This window comes from Pongo abelii, chromosome 20 (assembly GCF_028885655.2).
Source record: "Pongo abelii isolate AG06213 chromosome 20, NHGRI_mPonAbe1-v2.0_pri, whole genome shotgun sequence".
In the NCBI taxonomy this organism is placed as follows: domain Eukaryota; kingdom Metazoa; phylum Chordata; class Mammalia; order Primates; family Hominidae; genus Pongo; species Pongo abelii.
Window position 1 is genome coordinate 58,183,141 of NC_072005.2, and position 15,572 is coordinate 58,198,712.

The 15,572-nt window shown below is 40.8% G+C and overlaps 1 protein-coding gene and 1 long non-coding RNA gene across 2 annotated transcripts in view; one reads left to right on the forward strand and one right to left on the reverse strand.

Annotated features, from left to right (window-relative positions):
* Positions 1 to 8,704, forward strand: part of ZNF613 (zinc finger protein 613) — a 22,356-nt gene extending 13,652 nt beyond the window's left edge. Inside the window, 4 exon segments of the mRNA XM_054541138.2 lie at positions 3,140 to 3,266; positions 3,548 to 3,640; positions 7,072 to 8,536; positions 8,538 to 8,704. Coding sequence (XP_054397113.2) covers positions 3,140 to 3,266; positions 3,548 to 3,640; positions 7,072 to 8,536; positions 8,538 to 8,688 — 1,836 coding nt within the window. The 3' untranslated portion in view covers positions 8,689 to 8,704.
* LOC134760735 (uncharacterized) lies at positions 3,131 to 14,482 on the reverse strand. The gene is made up of 2 exons (XR_010138662.1): positions 10,940 to 14,482; positions 3,131 to 5,507 (listed from the first exon to the last, which is right to left on the reverse strand). It is a non-coding gene; the product is annotated as an uncharacterized LOC134760735 (long non-coding RNA).
* Positions 14,483 to 15,572: the final 1,090 nt, after the last annotated feature.

The window sequence follows — 15,572 nt, forward strand, 5'->3', positions numbered from 1 at the left end:
GTGCAGAGAGAGCATGGAAATTTATGCCTATACACCACCATACTGTGCCCTGTGCAGCTTTTCCATTGGGTTATTCCTGGGTTGTAAATAAACCAGTAATAGTAGAGTGCTTTCCTGGGCTCTGTGAGTTGTTCTAGTAGATTATTGAACCTCAAGGTGGGTTGCAGAAATCCCCACATTTGTAGCCAAGGGACAAAAGTCTTTGTAACCTGGGGACCTCACACTTGTGACTGGTGTCTGAAGTAAGGTTGGTCTTGTGGGACAGAAACCTTAACCTATGGATCTTCCAGGAGTTGGTGTCAGAATTGAATCTAATTGTTGGACACCTGTTGGGTGTTAGAGAATTGGAGAACTGGTTGATGTGAGCAAAAACCCACACATTTGGTGTCAGAAGTGTGAGTAAAAACAGCACAATGGAATTCACACAAAATGACTAATGTTGGAACCTAATGTGTGACCAGAGCATCCTGTGGGTTATAGTAGCTGTCACCTTCTGTCAAATGTCTCTGACTGTCATCACATCCAGAGAGTCCTTGGTCACAGGATATGCACTGACTCTCAGGAGAAAGCAGACCAGTTCCCGAGAGGTGTCACTATTAAATGCACTTAGGTCCCAGGACAGTTTTTGGATGTTTCTTCCTAGAGGTGGTGTGACAGATGGTGTCTTTTTTCTTTCTTTTCTTTTTTTTGAGATAAGAGTCTCACTCTGTCATCCAGATTGGAGTGCAGTAGTGCAATCTTGGCCTACCACAACCTCTGCCTCCCAGGCTGAAGTGATTGTCCTGCCTCAGCCTCCTGAGTAGCTGAGATTACAGGCATGCACTACTACTGCCCAGCTAATTTTTGTATTTTTAGTAGAGACAGGGTTTCACCATGTTGGCCAGGCTGGTCTTGAACTCCTGACCTCAAATGATCCTCCCACCTCGGCCTCCCAAAGTGTTGAGATTACAGGCATGAGCTACCGCGCCTGGCCCCAGATATAAATGCCATAAGCACAGCCTTCTCATACATGCCAAAGCACAGGTCCTCAGAGACCTTTTTGGGAAGAGGCCAAAGGAACTCAGAGGACACAGTTCAGGGGGCCAAGGCAAGGTTAACCAAGGACCCAGCCTTATGGCTGTTAGGGTCAATCCAGGAATAAAACCTGAAAGGCTGAGGAAAATGGAAAGATTGCACAACTTTCTTTTTTTATTCTTTTTCTAAAATTTTTTTTCATTTTTCTTCTTTTTCTTTTCTTTTGAGTTTCACATTGTCACCCAGGCTGGAGTGCAGTGCTGTGAACATGGCTCACTGCAGCCTCGATCTCCTGGGCTCAAGCAATCCTCCCACTTCAGCCCCTCAAGTAGCTAGGCATGTGCCACCACATCCAGCTGATGGTTGTGTTTTTTGTAGAGATGGGGTTTTGCCATGTTGCCCAGGCTGGGATTGCATGACTTTCTAAGGTTCTCTGTATGAACAGGTGGCTGACTTACTGTTTGAGACAGGATTGGCAGTAGGGAGTTGAAAGTACTGTTGTCTGGTAAGGGAATGGGTTGTTGGGATCCAGAGGGTTTGCTTTCAACATCCCCCTATCTAAGATAGTGCACACTCTTTTTCCATGTTCAAAGCCAGTTCTTACTCCCTCATCCTTTAATACCTTAAAAAAATTTAAGTATATAAATGTACATGGATATATATATATATATATATATGCAATATGCTGCATAGGTTTATAGTCTGGGAGCAATAGGCTATAGCATAGAGCCTGGGCATGTAGTAGGCTGTACCGTCTAGGTTTAAGTAAGTGCACTCTGTGATGGTTGAACAACAGAATTGCCTAATGATGCATTTCTCATAATGTATCCTTGTTATTAAATGACACATGAATAAATAAATATACGTGTATACATGTTTGCATATATTTGTATGTATGTATATATATGTGTATATATTTAGAGACGTATCTGTCTTAGCCGTTAGATCTTTGGATAGTACCTTTCCATTATTGTATTTTCTCTTTCACAAACTAAATTGGTACATGCTAGACCTTACCTCTCCTCTGTATTTATTAATCTTGTCTTTTATATATTACATCATTCTGTCCTTTTGTTGCATTTTTGGTAGTTTTTTCAGATTTACTTACCAGTTCATTGACTATCTCTTCAGTTATGCCGCTTACACGCCTGATAACGTAAATATAAATACTTCAAAACCCATATGTGTGTGTATGGTTTTTGAATAATATTTTGTATGTTCTTTTTTATTATTTATTTATTTTATTTATTTATTTATTTATTTATTTTGAGATGGAGTCTCACTCTGTCACTCAGGCTGGAGTACAGTGGCATGATCTCGGCTCACTGCAACCTTTGCCTCCTGGGTTCAAGCGATTCTCCTGCCTCGGTCTCCTGAGTAGCTGGGATTACAGGCATGCACCACCATGCCTGGCTAATTTTTGTATTTTTAGTAAAGATGGGGTTTCACCACGTTGGGCAAGCTGGTCTCGAACTCCTGACCTCAGGTGATCCGCCCGCCTAGGCCTCCCAAAGTGCTGGGATTACAGGCATGAGCCACCAAGCCTGGCCTATTTATTTATTTTGTAAGCCAGTCACATTTAGCAGTAGGGGTTAATAATACTTAATTGTCTCTTGTTCTTTGGACATGTTTTGGAAAGAGTCTTTTATTCCTCCTAACTTATAAAATATACTTATTTATTATGCAATATCTTGTAGTGTTTGGGGTTTCCTCCTGGTTGATTCTGGTAGTGCACATGAAGATTCATTGAAGATTCATGATGGATAAAGAAGTATGCTTTATTCATCCTGATATTGCTAAAGTATATTTAGTGCCTGGCAAATAGGTGCTCAAAAAAAAAAGGATTAGCAAGAGGATTAAATGATTGGTTCTTATAGAAACTTCTGATTTGTTAAATGATAGATAATTATACAATTACAGAATATTTTGCTAGAGATAGATTTTGAATATAGATAGATTTTGGAGATGGATTTTGCCTCTATGACAATGTATTTTTTAAAAAATCACAGCACCTAGATATATAGATGCAGACTATTTGGTGAAAATGAGCAGAACGATGTTCTTCACATTTCTTCCATTTAAATGAGAGAAATACTTCACATTAAGCAGGACTCCCTTGTTACAGGAATCACTGACCCTGGAGGATGTGGCTGTGGAGTTCACTTGGGAGGAGTGGCAGCTCCTCGGCCCTGCTCAGAAGGACCTGTACCGAGACGTGATGTTGGAGAACTATAGCAACCTCGTGTCAGTGGGTGAGGACAGCTGCCCTGTGTCACTCAGAGAGTACCCAGTCAAAGGCCTTTGCTTTCTCAACTTTCAAAAGCTCTGGAGGGCCTGTGGTGCTCTGAAGTGGTAGATTCTGTACCCTCCCTGGCCCCAGATAAAAGAGTGTAATGTGCCCCCTTCAGAGGGAAAATCCCTTTGCTTTACAGATACATAAATTACATAGTTCCTAAAACAGAACATGGTCCCATGTTGATAGACCACAGCTCAATTCAATGAGCCTAAGTTGTGTATCATTTCCTATGAACAGGGTATCAAGCCAGCAAGCCAGATGCACTCTTCAAGTTGGATCAAGGAGAACCATGGACAGTAGAAAATGAAATCCACAGCCAAATCTGTCCAGGTGAGTTCAGGGTGAGAGCCAGCAAGGAGGGTGGCTGAGCAAGTCACATGATAATTGTTCAGCGGTGTCTGAGCTGTCAGGGCATCTGAGGCTGTGTGGACAGAGCCTCCATGTATCCCTCTCCCCACACAAAAGCTCTTTCTCCTTCAGGTACTTAGAGGAACATCTACCTCTTTATCGCGTCTTGGATTTCATCACTGTTTATTTTTTTATTTATTTTATTTTATTTTATTTTTTTGAGATTGAGTCTCACTCTGTCACCCAGGCTAGAGCCCAGTGGTGCAATCTTGGCTCACTGCATCCTCTGCCTCCCAGTTCAAGCAATTCTCCTGCCTCAGTCTCCCCAGTAGCTGGGATCACAGGCACCCACCACTACGCCCAGCAAATTTTTTTGTATTTGCAGTGGAGACGGGGTTTCACCAAGTTGACCAGGATGGTCTCAAACTCCTGACCTCTGGTGATCCACCCGCTTAGGCCTCCCAAAGTGCTGGGATTATAGGTGTGAGCCATCACGCCCGGCCTCATCACTCTTTATTTAATCTAGGTTTGATTTGTTTTTCTCAAGGTTTCTTCCTTTTTAGGATTCTCAAATCTCATCATTTCTTGTTCCCCCATCAGAGCATCACTACCTGTTCCTTCTACTTCTCTTGCTGTGAAATTCGTCCTTCCATGTCTGTCACCAAAGAGCGGTCTTGGATATCAGCACTCTCTCCTGACCACTATACCTTTCTGCCCCTTTAGATAATGTTGATTTTCTTTTTTTCCAAAGGTCTTCCCACCCTATCTTGGACTCTGTGCCCCCTTAGTAACCTGATCTGTTGCTTTGCATATATTTGCTTCCTTAGCTTCTCTTTCTTCTCCCACTCTGAGGTCCTCCAGAGGTTCTGTTTCCCATTTATTTTGCTCTTTTCTCATATCCTTTACAAGTTTCCTTCACTCTAATGACTTAAGTTCTTGTCATTCTTGTCTTTTCTATGGAGATTCTCAGATTGACATCTCCCTTAATATTTCCTAACTTACATGTTTGTACCATATTTTTTACCCACTTGCATGTCAGCTCCTTGAGTCGATCCTGGCCACCATAAGGTTACCTTGAAACTTCCTGCCTCCTCAGCTCCCGTATTTAAAGTCTGCTCTTTCAATTGATTTTTGAAGTAGTCTCATTCTCTTTCCAACCCAAACCAGATTACTACACCTCATGCCTGCTTTGCCTCAATTTCCTTTTGGAATAATTAATTCTGCCTATTATTTAGTTTCTCTTCAATTATATTCCTGGACTTATTCCCTTAAAGCTTTTCTGTTCTTACCATAGTCTGATGGCACTGAGTCCCAGTGAATCATAGCAGTCATATAAGATGGAAATTTCTCATCTGTCAGGTGATATTCTAGTTGAATCACCATGATATGGTATTATCTTGCCTACACAGAGTTGGCTTTCCTTTTCCTTTTCATAAATTCAAAGCCAACTATATTTAAAGCACTACATTTGAAGTAGTCTCCGCAGTGTGTCCCTTACTTTCCTTGTTTCATTGCCTTAAATATTTTTTGATAGCCTATTACATGTGAGCCCTGACAGCTGTGAACATCAATAACAACAACAAAATTCTTCTTGGAGATTACATGCTAAAAGGAAGAGGCACGAAATTAATCAAAATGGATAAATGTCTTGTGGTGAAAAATGCTGGGAAGATCAATAACAAATTATAATGAGGGATGCCAGGAGTGGGAATGGCTGTTTGGTCAGATGCCTTTGAGCAGCTGTATGACAGATGTGAGTACGTCCCTCTGGTGAATTACCTTCCAAGTAGACAAAATAGCAGGTCCAAAGGCCCAAGGCAGGTGTGTGTTTGAGGAACTTCAAGGAAGCCTGTGTGAATACAGAGGAGTGAACAAGAGGGGCAGTGGTCGGAGATAATACGGAAGTAAGGACAGTGTGGTGGGATCTGGAGTTTGGGGTAGACAGGTCATGTATGACCTTTCAAGGACATTTTAATGACTTGCCTTTTTTTTTTTTTTTTTTTTTTTTTGACACAGAATCTCTCTCTGTCTCCAGGCTGGAGTGCAGTGCTGCGATCTCAGCTCACTGCAACCTCCGCCTCCCTGGTTCAAGCAATTCTCCTGCCTCAGCCTCCCGAGTCACTGGGACTACAGGTGCATGCCACCATGCCCAGTTAATTTTTGTATTTTTAGTACAGACGGGGTTTAACAGTGTTGACCAGGATGGTCTTGATCTCCTGACCTCGTGATCCGTGTGCCTCGGCCTCCCAAAGTGCTGGGATTACAGGCGTGAGCCACTGCATCCGGCCATGACTTGATTTTTTAAAAAATTATGAGATGAGGAAACATGAGGGAGTTTTGAGTAGAAGAGTGACATGATGTCATTTATATTTAAAAGGATCACTTTCACTACTTTGTAGAAAGTATACAGGAGAAGGCAGAGGTTGAAGCCTGAAGTCCACTTGGGAGGCTATTGCTATAGTACCAGACAGAGTGATTCTCTTCCACCTAAGTAGAAGGGGTGAGTGTTAGTGAGTTTCAGAATACAGGAGTCCCCCGTTATCCACAGTTTCTCTTTCTACAGTTTCAGCTACCTGCAGTCAACTATGGTCTGAAAATGTTAAATGGGAAATTCTAGAAACAAACAATTCTTAATTACATTGCTCACCATTCCAAGGAGCATGAACTCTTGCACCATCTTGCTCCATCCTGGGACAGGAATCATTTTTTGTCCAGCATATGCATGCTGTGTACCCTACCCACCTATGTCGCTTAGCAGCCATCTTGGTTATCAGAGCAACTGTCAAGGTATCACAGTGCTTGTGTTCAAGTAACCTTTGTTTTACTTAATAATGCCTCCAAAGCTCAAGAGTGTGATGCTAGCCTATTGTTATAATTCTTCTATTTTATTATTTGTTATTGTTAATCTCTTCCTGTGCCTAGTTTATAAACTTTCTTATAGGTATGTATGCACTGTATAGGAAAAAACATAATGGATATAGGGTTTAGTATGATTCAGAGTTTCAGGCATCCATGGTGTGGGGGGTGTCTTGGAACATATCACCCATAGATGAGGGATTACTGTATATTTATAAAGGAGGACATATGGAATTTACTATTGACGTAGACAAAGGGTGTGAGACAAACATACAAATGAAAGATGATAGTAAGGTTTCTGGCATGAGTCTGAGCAGGAATTAACTTGCCATTTCCTGAGAAATTTACCTTGTTTATACACTGACTGCTTTTATTTTTTGTTTTCTTTGTTAAAATTATAATGGTTTATTCTTGTCCAAGTGACAATAGGCATATCTACTTGGAGTTTTTTAAACCGTGGAAATAGTGTGGTCAGTAGAGCCAGCCTGTACAAGGCTGTTTGTGAAATAGTTCTATTCCATGCTCATGGAAAGATTTATTGTTCTCTTCTTTCCTAGAAATCAAGAAAGTTGACAATCATCTACAGATGCACTCACAAAACCAAAGATGTCTGAAGAGAGTGGAACAATGCCATAAACATAATGCATTTGGAAACATCATTCATCAGAGGAAAAGTGATTTTCCTTTAAGGCAAAATCATGGTACATTTGACTTACATGGGAAAATACTGAAATCAAATTTAAGTTTAGTCAACCAGAACAAAAGGTATGAAATCAATAATTCTGTGGGGGTTAATGGAGATGGGAAATCCTTCCTTCATGCCAAGCATGAACAATTTCATAATGAAATGAACTTCCCCGAAGGTGGAAATTCTATGAATACAAATTCACAATTCATTAAGCATCAGCGAACTCAAAAGATAGATAAACCCCATGTATGCACTGAGTGTGGGAAGGCTTTCCTCAAGAAGTCTCGCCTCATCTATCATCAGAGAGTTCACACTGGGGAGAAACCTCATGGATGCAGTATATGTGGGAAAGCCTTCTCCAGAAAGTCCGGGCTCACTGAACACCAGAGAAACCACACAGGAGAGAAACCCTATGAATGCACTGAATGTGACAAAGCATTCCGCTGGAAATCACAGCTCAATGCACACCAGAAGATTCATACAGGAGAGAAGTCATATATATGTGGTGATTGTGGAAAAGGCTTCATCAAGAAGTCTCGGCTCATTAATCATCAGAGAGTTCATACAGGAGAGAAACCACATGGATGCAGCTTGTGTGGGAAGGCCTTCTCCAAAAAGTCCAGGCTCACTGAACACCAGAGAACTCATACAGGAGAGAAACCCTATGAATGCACTGAATGTGACAAAGCATTCCGCTGGAAATCACAGCTCAATGCACATCAGAAAGCTCACACAGGAGAGAAGTCATATATATGCCGTGATTGTGGAAAAGGCTTCATTCAGAAAGGAAATCTCATTGTACATCAGCGAATTCACACTGGAGAAAAACCCTATATATGCAATGAATGTGGAAAAGGCTTCATCCAAAAGGGCAATCTCCTTATTCATCGACGTACTCACACTGGAGAGAAACCCTATGTATGCAATGAATGTGGGAAAGGCTTCAGCCAGAAGACATGTTTAATATCCCATCAGAGATTTCACACAGGAAAGACACCCTTTGTATGTACTGAGTGTGGAAAATCCTGCTCACACAAGTCGGGTCTCATTAACCACCAGAGAATTCACACAGGAGAGAAACCCTATACATGCAGTGACTGTGGGAAAGCTTTCAGAGATAAATCATGTCTCAACAGACATCGGAGAACTCATACAGGGGAGAGACCCTATGGATGCTCTGATTGTGGGAAAGCTTTCTCCCACTTGTCATGCCTTGTTTATCATAAGGGAATGCTGCATGCAAGAGAGAAACGTGTAGGTTCAGTCAAATTGGAAAATCCTTGCTCAGAGAGTCATAGCTTATCACATACACGTGATCTCATACAGGATAAAGACTGTTAACATGGTGACTCTGCAGATGCCTTCTGTGGCAGTTCAGACCTCATTAACTAACAGTGCGTTCCAAGCAGTTAGCAAAGTAGCCATTGTGAGCCAGCCTGTTGCCAGAAGTTCAGTCTCAGCAGATAGTAGAATTCGCACAGAATAAAAACCATATGAATGCAGTGAATGTGGTAGTGCTTTCAGTGATCAATTACATCATATGTCACAAAAAACACACAGGAACAAACTGATATATTCAAGGTGGAAAGCCCTTGAATAAAACGTTATGGCTGATAAGCATATACTCAGAGAAAAATAGTATGAAGTGGAGACTGGGAAATTCTTTTATGGGAAGATAGATCCTCTCATCAGTGACCATAGATCACATCTTCAGTGAGCTTATAGTTGGTAGAAATATAATGATCATGGAAAAGTCCTTGTTCAGAAATAGTACCCCAGTAGGTATCAGGGAGTTTACACAGGAGAGAAACTGTTGGAAGACCTTTGAAGGCTGTGAATGTGGCAGGGTTGCTAGTGGTACATTCTGCCTTATCCTCAGAGAGAATCATATAGAAATAAAACTATGAAAATGTAACTAGAACATCTGCATCAAAATATGAAAGAACACATGAAGCAAATAAGCCCTGTGAAAAGGAATATTTTAGAGATTTTGATCACAAATCTAACATCATTATATGGCAGATAATATACAGGACGTGTATTTTAGGACAATATACTTTGAATCACTAGTTGATATGTCAATGACTAATTAAAAGGGGTTGTCAGTGTTACACACCATTGTTTAAATTTATAGCACAATGTACCTCTTCCCCCTTTTTTGATAAGAGTCTTCTATTCCCAACCAAGATCATTATATGATTAGCTCTTGTGTTTCTTTGATTCCAAATTTCTTCACTTGTTATTTCAGACTACTGAAGCTCTTCAAAAGGAAAAATAATTTAATAATGTAACACAACAAGTTTGGATGTGTTTGACTTTATAAATATCACCCCAGAGGAATAAGTTCAAAACTTGTGAATAACCAATTAGCCATACTCTTAATTTAGAAGGTAGTCCTCATCCTAACCCTGTGGTTTGTCTTATTGTTGGCATAAACACCATTCAGAATAGTTTGAATGATCTGTTTTCTTTACCTGAAACTGTTTCCTTTATCTAGGAACCATGGATGACGGCAGTGGGAAACAAAGCAAAATTTCAAGCCAGCATTTTTAAAAAGCTGGATTATATGCATGTAGCTATTTTACCCTCCAGCAGCTGTAGTTAAAAAATGCATATGCCTATATCAGTTGAAAGAGACATAACAATATAAAGATCAAATTGTCCTGGTAATTTTTTGTTCATGGGACATATTTGGAGTGGGAAGGGGAAAGGACTCAATTTTCCTTACATAAAACAGGATATGAATACTTTTCTAAAAAGTGTTCATGTCTTTACCTAAATTATAAATTCCTTGATAGTTTGTAGGCAATTGTATATACCCTAGCAGATACCAAAATAGAAATTAATTATATGTAGATTTGGAAGATGAATGAAGGTGCATGAATAACCCAGTGGACAATTGATCAAAATTACTTTTGCCATTGAAGGAAAGGAGCTACCGGAAAGAAATTCTAAGGATTAGTGTTATTCTAAAAAAAACTTAAAAAAAATCCTGAATAGATACTCATTTCTGTCATAAGAAGGGCAGAACAGAGAAGGAATAGGATTCACAGAATAAGCCCAATAAAAGAATAAAATAACTTCATTCTCTAAAAATAAAGGACAGCATGTAAGGTGGGTGAAGGTGAGAACCTTTTGGATATCTTGGATAAGAACACTTAAGTTTGTCTGCAGATCTGTCATCTTGGAGAGCTGCTACTGTTTTAAAGATCCTGGCTCATCTGTGGTATGCTGAATTGGAACATGATTTATCTTCATCATTCCTTCTCACCTGGGGTTAAGACCCTCATCCTCTCCTGTACTCAGTTCCTTCCCTTGATCTAATAAAGATATATCCATGTCAGAAACAGTCCTGCTCACAAGGAAAAATAAAGTGGAAATTTGCCATAAAGTGGCTGCCTCAAAATTGAAACCCAAACTCTGGGTTATTGAGTGATTACAACAAATAGTTTTTGAGCATCTGCACTGTTGCAGACACTTGTGCACACAGGATACACTGATGAACAAAACATAAAGTTGTGGCCTGTAACAGGGTGGATTCAGTACAGATGCTCTGCAGTTAAGAGTATAAGAAATGGACTCTTCTTCAACCTGGACTTCAGATTCTCTCTACTTCTTGCCTTGTGAATCTGCACATCCTATCATAGCAGTCATAGCATCCTACTCCCTGAACACATAAATCAGGGTGCGCTACTGGGCTTCCCAGGCCTGTCCTTGGGACCAGGTATTGAACTCACCTTTCAGAAGTTGGCATCCCATCTAAATAAATTTAACTGGATACTCAATTCCAGGTTGCCTCTTTCAAAAGGCACATTGCCCCTTGCCTTCATAATGATGCTTCTTCCTAAGGGCTCAGTGTGGGGTAGAGTGCGCGGCCATCTTATTTTTTTGCTCAGGCTGTTAAAAGTTTTTATAATTTTCTGATAATTTATCTAGTTCGCGCAGTGACTGAGGTTCCCTGAAATTAATTCACTGTCTTCCAACGCCGTGGTAACAGCCCTTCCTTCCGGGTTCTCTGGTGGGAGTCGCCGAGATGGGCGTGGCCATGATACGTCACAGTGCGAGGCCGAGGGAGGAACTCTGTCGTCTGGGAATGCATGGTTTCCCGGCCAGAGGCCGAGGGCCCTCAAAGTCCCTAGCAACGGCTGCGGAGGCAGATGTAAGTCGTTTTGGACGCAGGCTTAGTGTTTGGTCCCAGCGTTCGGTGGAGTCCGGAGAGACTCAGGATCAGATGGGTCGGGGTCTGGATGTGGCTCCAAGTGAAAGGCCTGTGGGGGTCAATGAAGGGGAGCCCCCTGTTCTGAGACCATGTGGGACCTTGCGTCCTGGGGTTCTCTCTGGGTTTACTCAATGGAGAAGTCTGGCTTTGGTGATAGGGCGCCTGGCGGTCAGTAATTAAGAGACTGGAAGATATTAACGACCTACTGTCAAGGTTTATGGTCGTTGAGGGAATGCCGTGGGAATCAGTGGTTGAGAAACGGGGTAGGAAAGTGTGTATCAAGGAATGAACTTGGTGTCCAGTCCGGGTTTGCAATTTAATGTGATAGAGAAGCTTGGGGCTGGAGAAGGTTTTCGTGAAAGAGGTTTCAGTTTGAGGTTTCAGATTTAATTTGGAGTCAATGTTTGAGGAGGCCCGTACGTGTCTGTGGTTTAGGGGCCTGAGGAGTCTGGAGCTTTGGAGGCCCAAGGGCCCTGGAGAGTGGGTGGGTTGAGGCTTAATAATTGACTGCTGGTTACAGTTGTGATTAAAGCTACATTTACCTAGTGGATCTACATGCAGTTCAGTTCTTCAAGTCCAAGTCCGTCTTAAAAATAACAATGAAAAACATTTCCCTTCCTATATTCATATCATTGTCTACAAATTTCTGGACGAGGTAATTATGAGTTTGCTACTAAAGTCGAGCTTTTTTCTCTCTAGTTCCCAACTTTACCATGTCGTTTTCATAAATATTTTCTTTCAGATTTATTCCAACACAAGAAAAAAATCTCTGTTACCCACACTTCTGATTCTTATTGAGGAGCATTTTTTTTCATTTCATCCTACAGTTTTTCACAATTGCAATACTTTGGGTAAATATTTGATTTCATCACTTAAATTCTCATCACAAACATACATACATGTATGTATGTATATATAGTATATATCTCCATATTTCTATCTCTATATACATCTATGTATCTATCATCTATCTATCTATCTGTCTGTCTATCTGTCTATACAGAGAGAGTCAGTCTTGCCCTGTCTCCCAGGCCGGAGTACAGTGGTGCCATCAGCTCACTGTAACCTTGAACTCCTGGGTTTAAGGGATCCTCCTACCTCAGCCTCCCAAGTAGCTGGACTACATATAAAATTTTTCAATGGCAGTATCACATCAGAAGGTTGTACCAGTGGCTTAGTAAATGGAGTCACATTAAATGTTTGCCTTAATTAGGGTGGAATTGACATGTATAAAATATTCAATTCTATTTCTATATTTTTTCTCTATATATAACATTCTGATACTCTAATTACTCAAGTTCTTCCATTCCTAACCCCAAGATTTGTGGTTCACTTTTTTATGTCCTAGACCTTATGGTTACATTTATTCTTAAGAGCTTATACTGTTTTTTCATAATTCCTCTAGAAGAGGAAGTCATTTTTTAAAAATTGAGACAGAGTCTCACACTGTTGCCCAGGCTAGAGTATAGTAGTATGATCTTGGCTCACTGCAACCTCCGCCTCCCAGGCTTACGGGATTCTCCCACTTCAGTAGCTGGGACTACAGGCACTCGCCACCACGCCCAGCTAATTTTTGTATTTTTTGTAGAAATGAGGTTTCACCATGTTGCCCAGGCTGGTCTTGAACTCCTGAGCCCAAGCGATCCACCTGATGCATTACCTGCCTCAGACACCAAAGTGCTAGGATTACAGGCATGAGCCACTGCTCCTAGCCAAGCATTTCTTAAATCCAAATATTTGCTGGAGTATGCGTACCTAATGCATGTATTAAGGCCTATCCCTCTGAGAGTCTGGGTTGATAGATTTGGAGTACAATCCCTGCAGAGTGTTGACAAAATTCTTTAGGGGATGCTGTTGTGACATACTTGGTAACTCACAGCACTAATATATGCTAAAATGGATGGAATTTTGTGAGAAACAAGAAAATATCTTCTAGTAGTGATGTTTTTTGTAACAAATATATGAAATATCTGTATGTAATACAGGATTTGAACACAAGGTATTGTTGGAATTCTAGGTTGTGTGAAGTTACATGTCAAGATGTTACTGAAATGCCAGCGGTTCAGTCTAGGTCCCATTGCTTGCCACACAGAAAGACAATCACTGAGACAATGAGTATTGCGAGAGAAGAAAGGCTTTTTTGGGTAACATCAGGTGGGAGAGGAAAATAAATATCAAATCTGTCTCCCCACAACTGACTAAAATTGGTGGCTTATATAACAGGCAAGGAATATAAAACAGGAATTAGGGGAGGGTAAGGAAGAGGCATTGGCCAACAGGAATCAGGTGGTCGGTTAGGCAATCATGATGGATGAGGGGTCTGCCATTGCATTGTCTAGATGCAGTGATCTGGTAAGTTTCAGGTCATTGATACTATCTGGGAGGCCTGATGGTTGGTTTCATGAGAAACAAACTCAGATAAAATGAATATAAATTTCAAGCTTAAGACTAGGAGGTTCAATTACTATATTTATTCAAAAAGACTGTTAACATCAGTTTTGTGGGGAAATCAGGCCAGTTTAAAAAATGATCAGCAAAGATAGGGAATATGGTAGAAATGTAAAGGAAATAGAGGTTAAAGTGATATATAGAGCATAGGGAATGATGGCATGATATGTAAAAGGCATGTCTAAATTTTGAATAAAGATAATGAAGGGCAGAGAATGAAGAGATTAAATGGAAAATTTGTCAGGCCATGGGGGAGAATGCCAAAAGATTTGGTCTGAAGCCAGCCATGTGAAAGCCAATGTTAGAAGGTGTCTGTGGGGGAAGTAGTAAAATGCAAATGTGGATAAGTGGGGTAATCATAGCAACATTAACTTTTATTGCCAGGCCGACTGGATTTTGTGTTAGTAATTGAGGTAGCATGGTAGAGGGTAGGTTTCTTTTGTATTTTTCTAGCCTATGGGTAGTCTTATCTTTCACCCAGTGACAGCAATGATGCAATAATAAGGAACAGCCAGAGTTTCATATATAATTATATATATAAATTATATATATATATTTTTTGAGATGGAATCTCACTCTTTCACCCAGGCTAGAGTGCAATGGTGTGATCTCAGCTCACTGCAACCTCTGCCTCCTGGGTTCAAGCGATTCTCCCGCCTCAGCCTCCCTAGTAGCTGGGATTACAGGCGCCCACCACCACGCCCAGCTAATTTTTTGTATTTTTAGTAGAGATGGGGCTTCACCATGTTGGCCAGGTTGGTCTCGAACTCCAGACCTCAGGTAATCCACCCACCTCAGCTTCCCAAAGTGCTGGGATTACAGGCGTGAACCACTGCTTTACGTTCTGGCTGGGGAAAACAAAATAAAAACACAAGCAAACTGAAAAATGAGGTAGCTGCAGATTATGAGAGAAAACACACACTGCCTATATCCAATCAGGGAAATAAGCAGACACGCTTGTTTTAAACAAATATCTTGGGAGAGGCAAGTCAGAATGTCAGATTTTGACTTCAATGTATCTGTGACACTCTTAGATGGTCATCCTGTTTTAAAATGCATCCCTTTTCTTCATTCTGTATCATCAAACTAATTTTCCCAAAGCACCAATCTCACATTTAGAGGGAAACTTATTCTCAATGTCCAACCTTTAGCCTCACTGGGGGCACATTCTCCTGTGCTTCTAAAGAAAGAGGGAAGGATGAGAAACAATGATCATTTGGAAAGTTTGCAACAGGCCAATGAACCATGTAGACCTCTCCAGAAGCAGATGTGCTTCTGAATAGGATAAGATGTGTTACTGAATGGGTGCTGCTGCTGGTGCCCACATGTGTTGTCTGTCACCTTCTTCAATCACATTTGGCATGTAGTACCTACACAGATGTCAGATCTGAATTTTTCCCATTTCATTGTCCCTAATACACTGATCCCTTGTCATGTAACTAATAGCATCTTCTATAATTCTACAATTATGTCTTGGTTGGCATCACACAAGGGGCCTAAGGGACCCCCTTCTTCCTTTTAAACCAAGACTCATGCCACCTTTACATATTTCTTAGAAAGGAGGATATGTAATGGAGGAAGACAAGGCTCACCGATGAGTTCAAAACAAGGGGACGAAGAAAGTGAGGAATTAAGGTTTGCTCCAAAGTATTTTGCTTGAGTCAAGAGACTCTTTTTTTTTTGAAAGATATATTTAACATTTT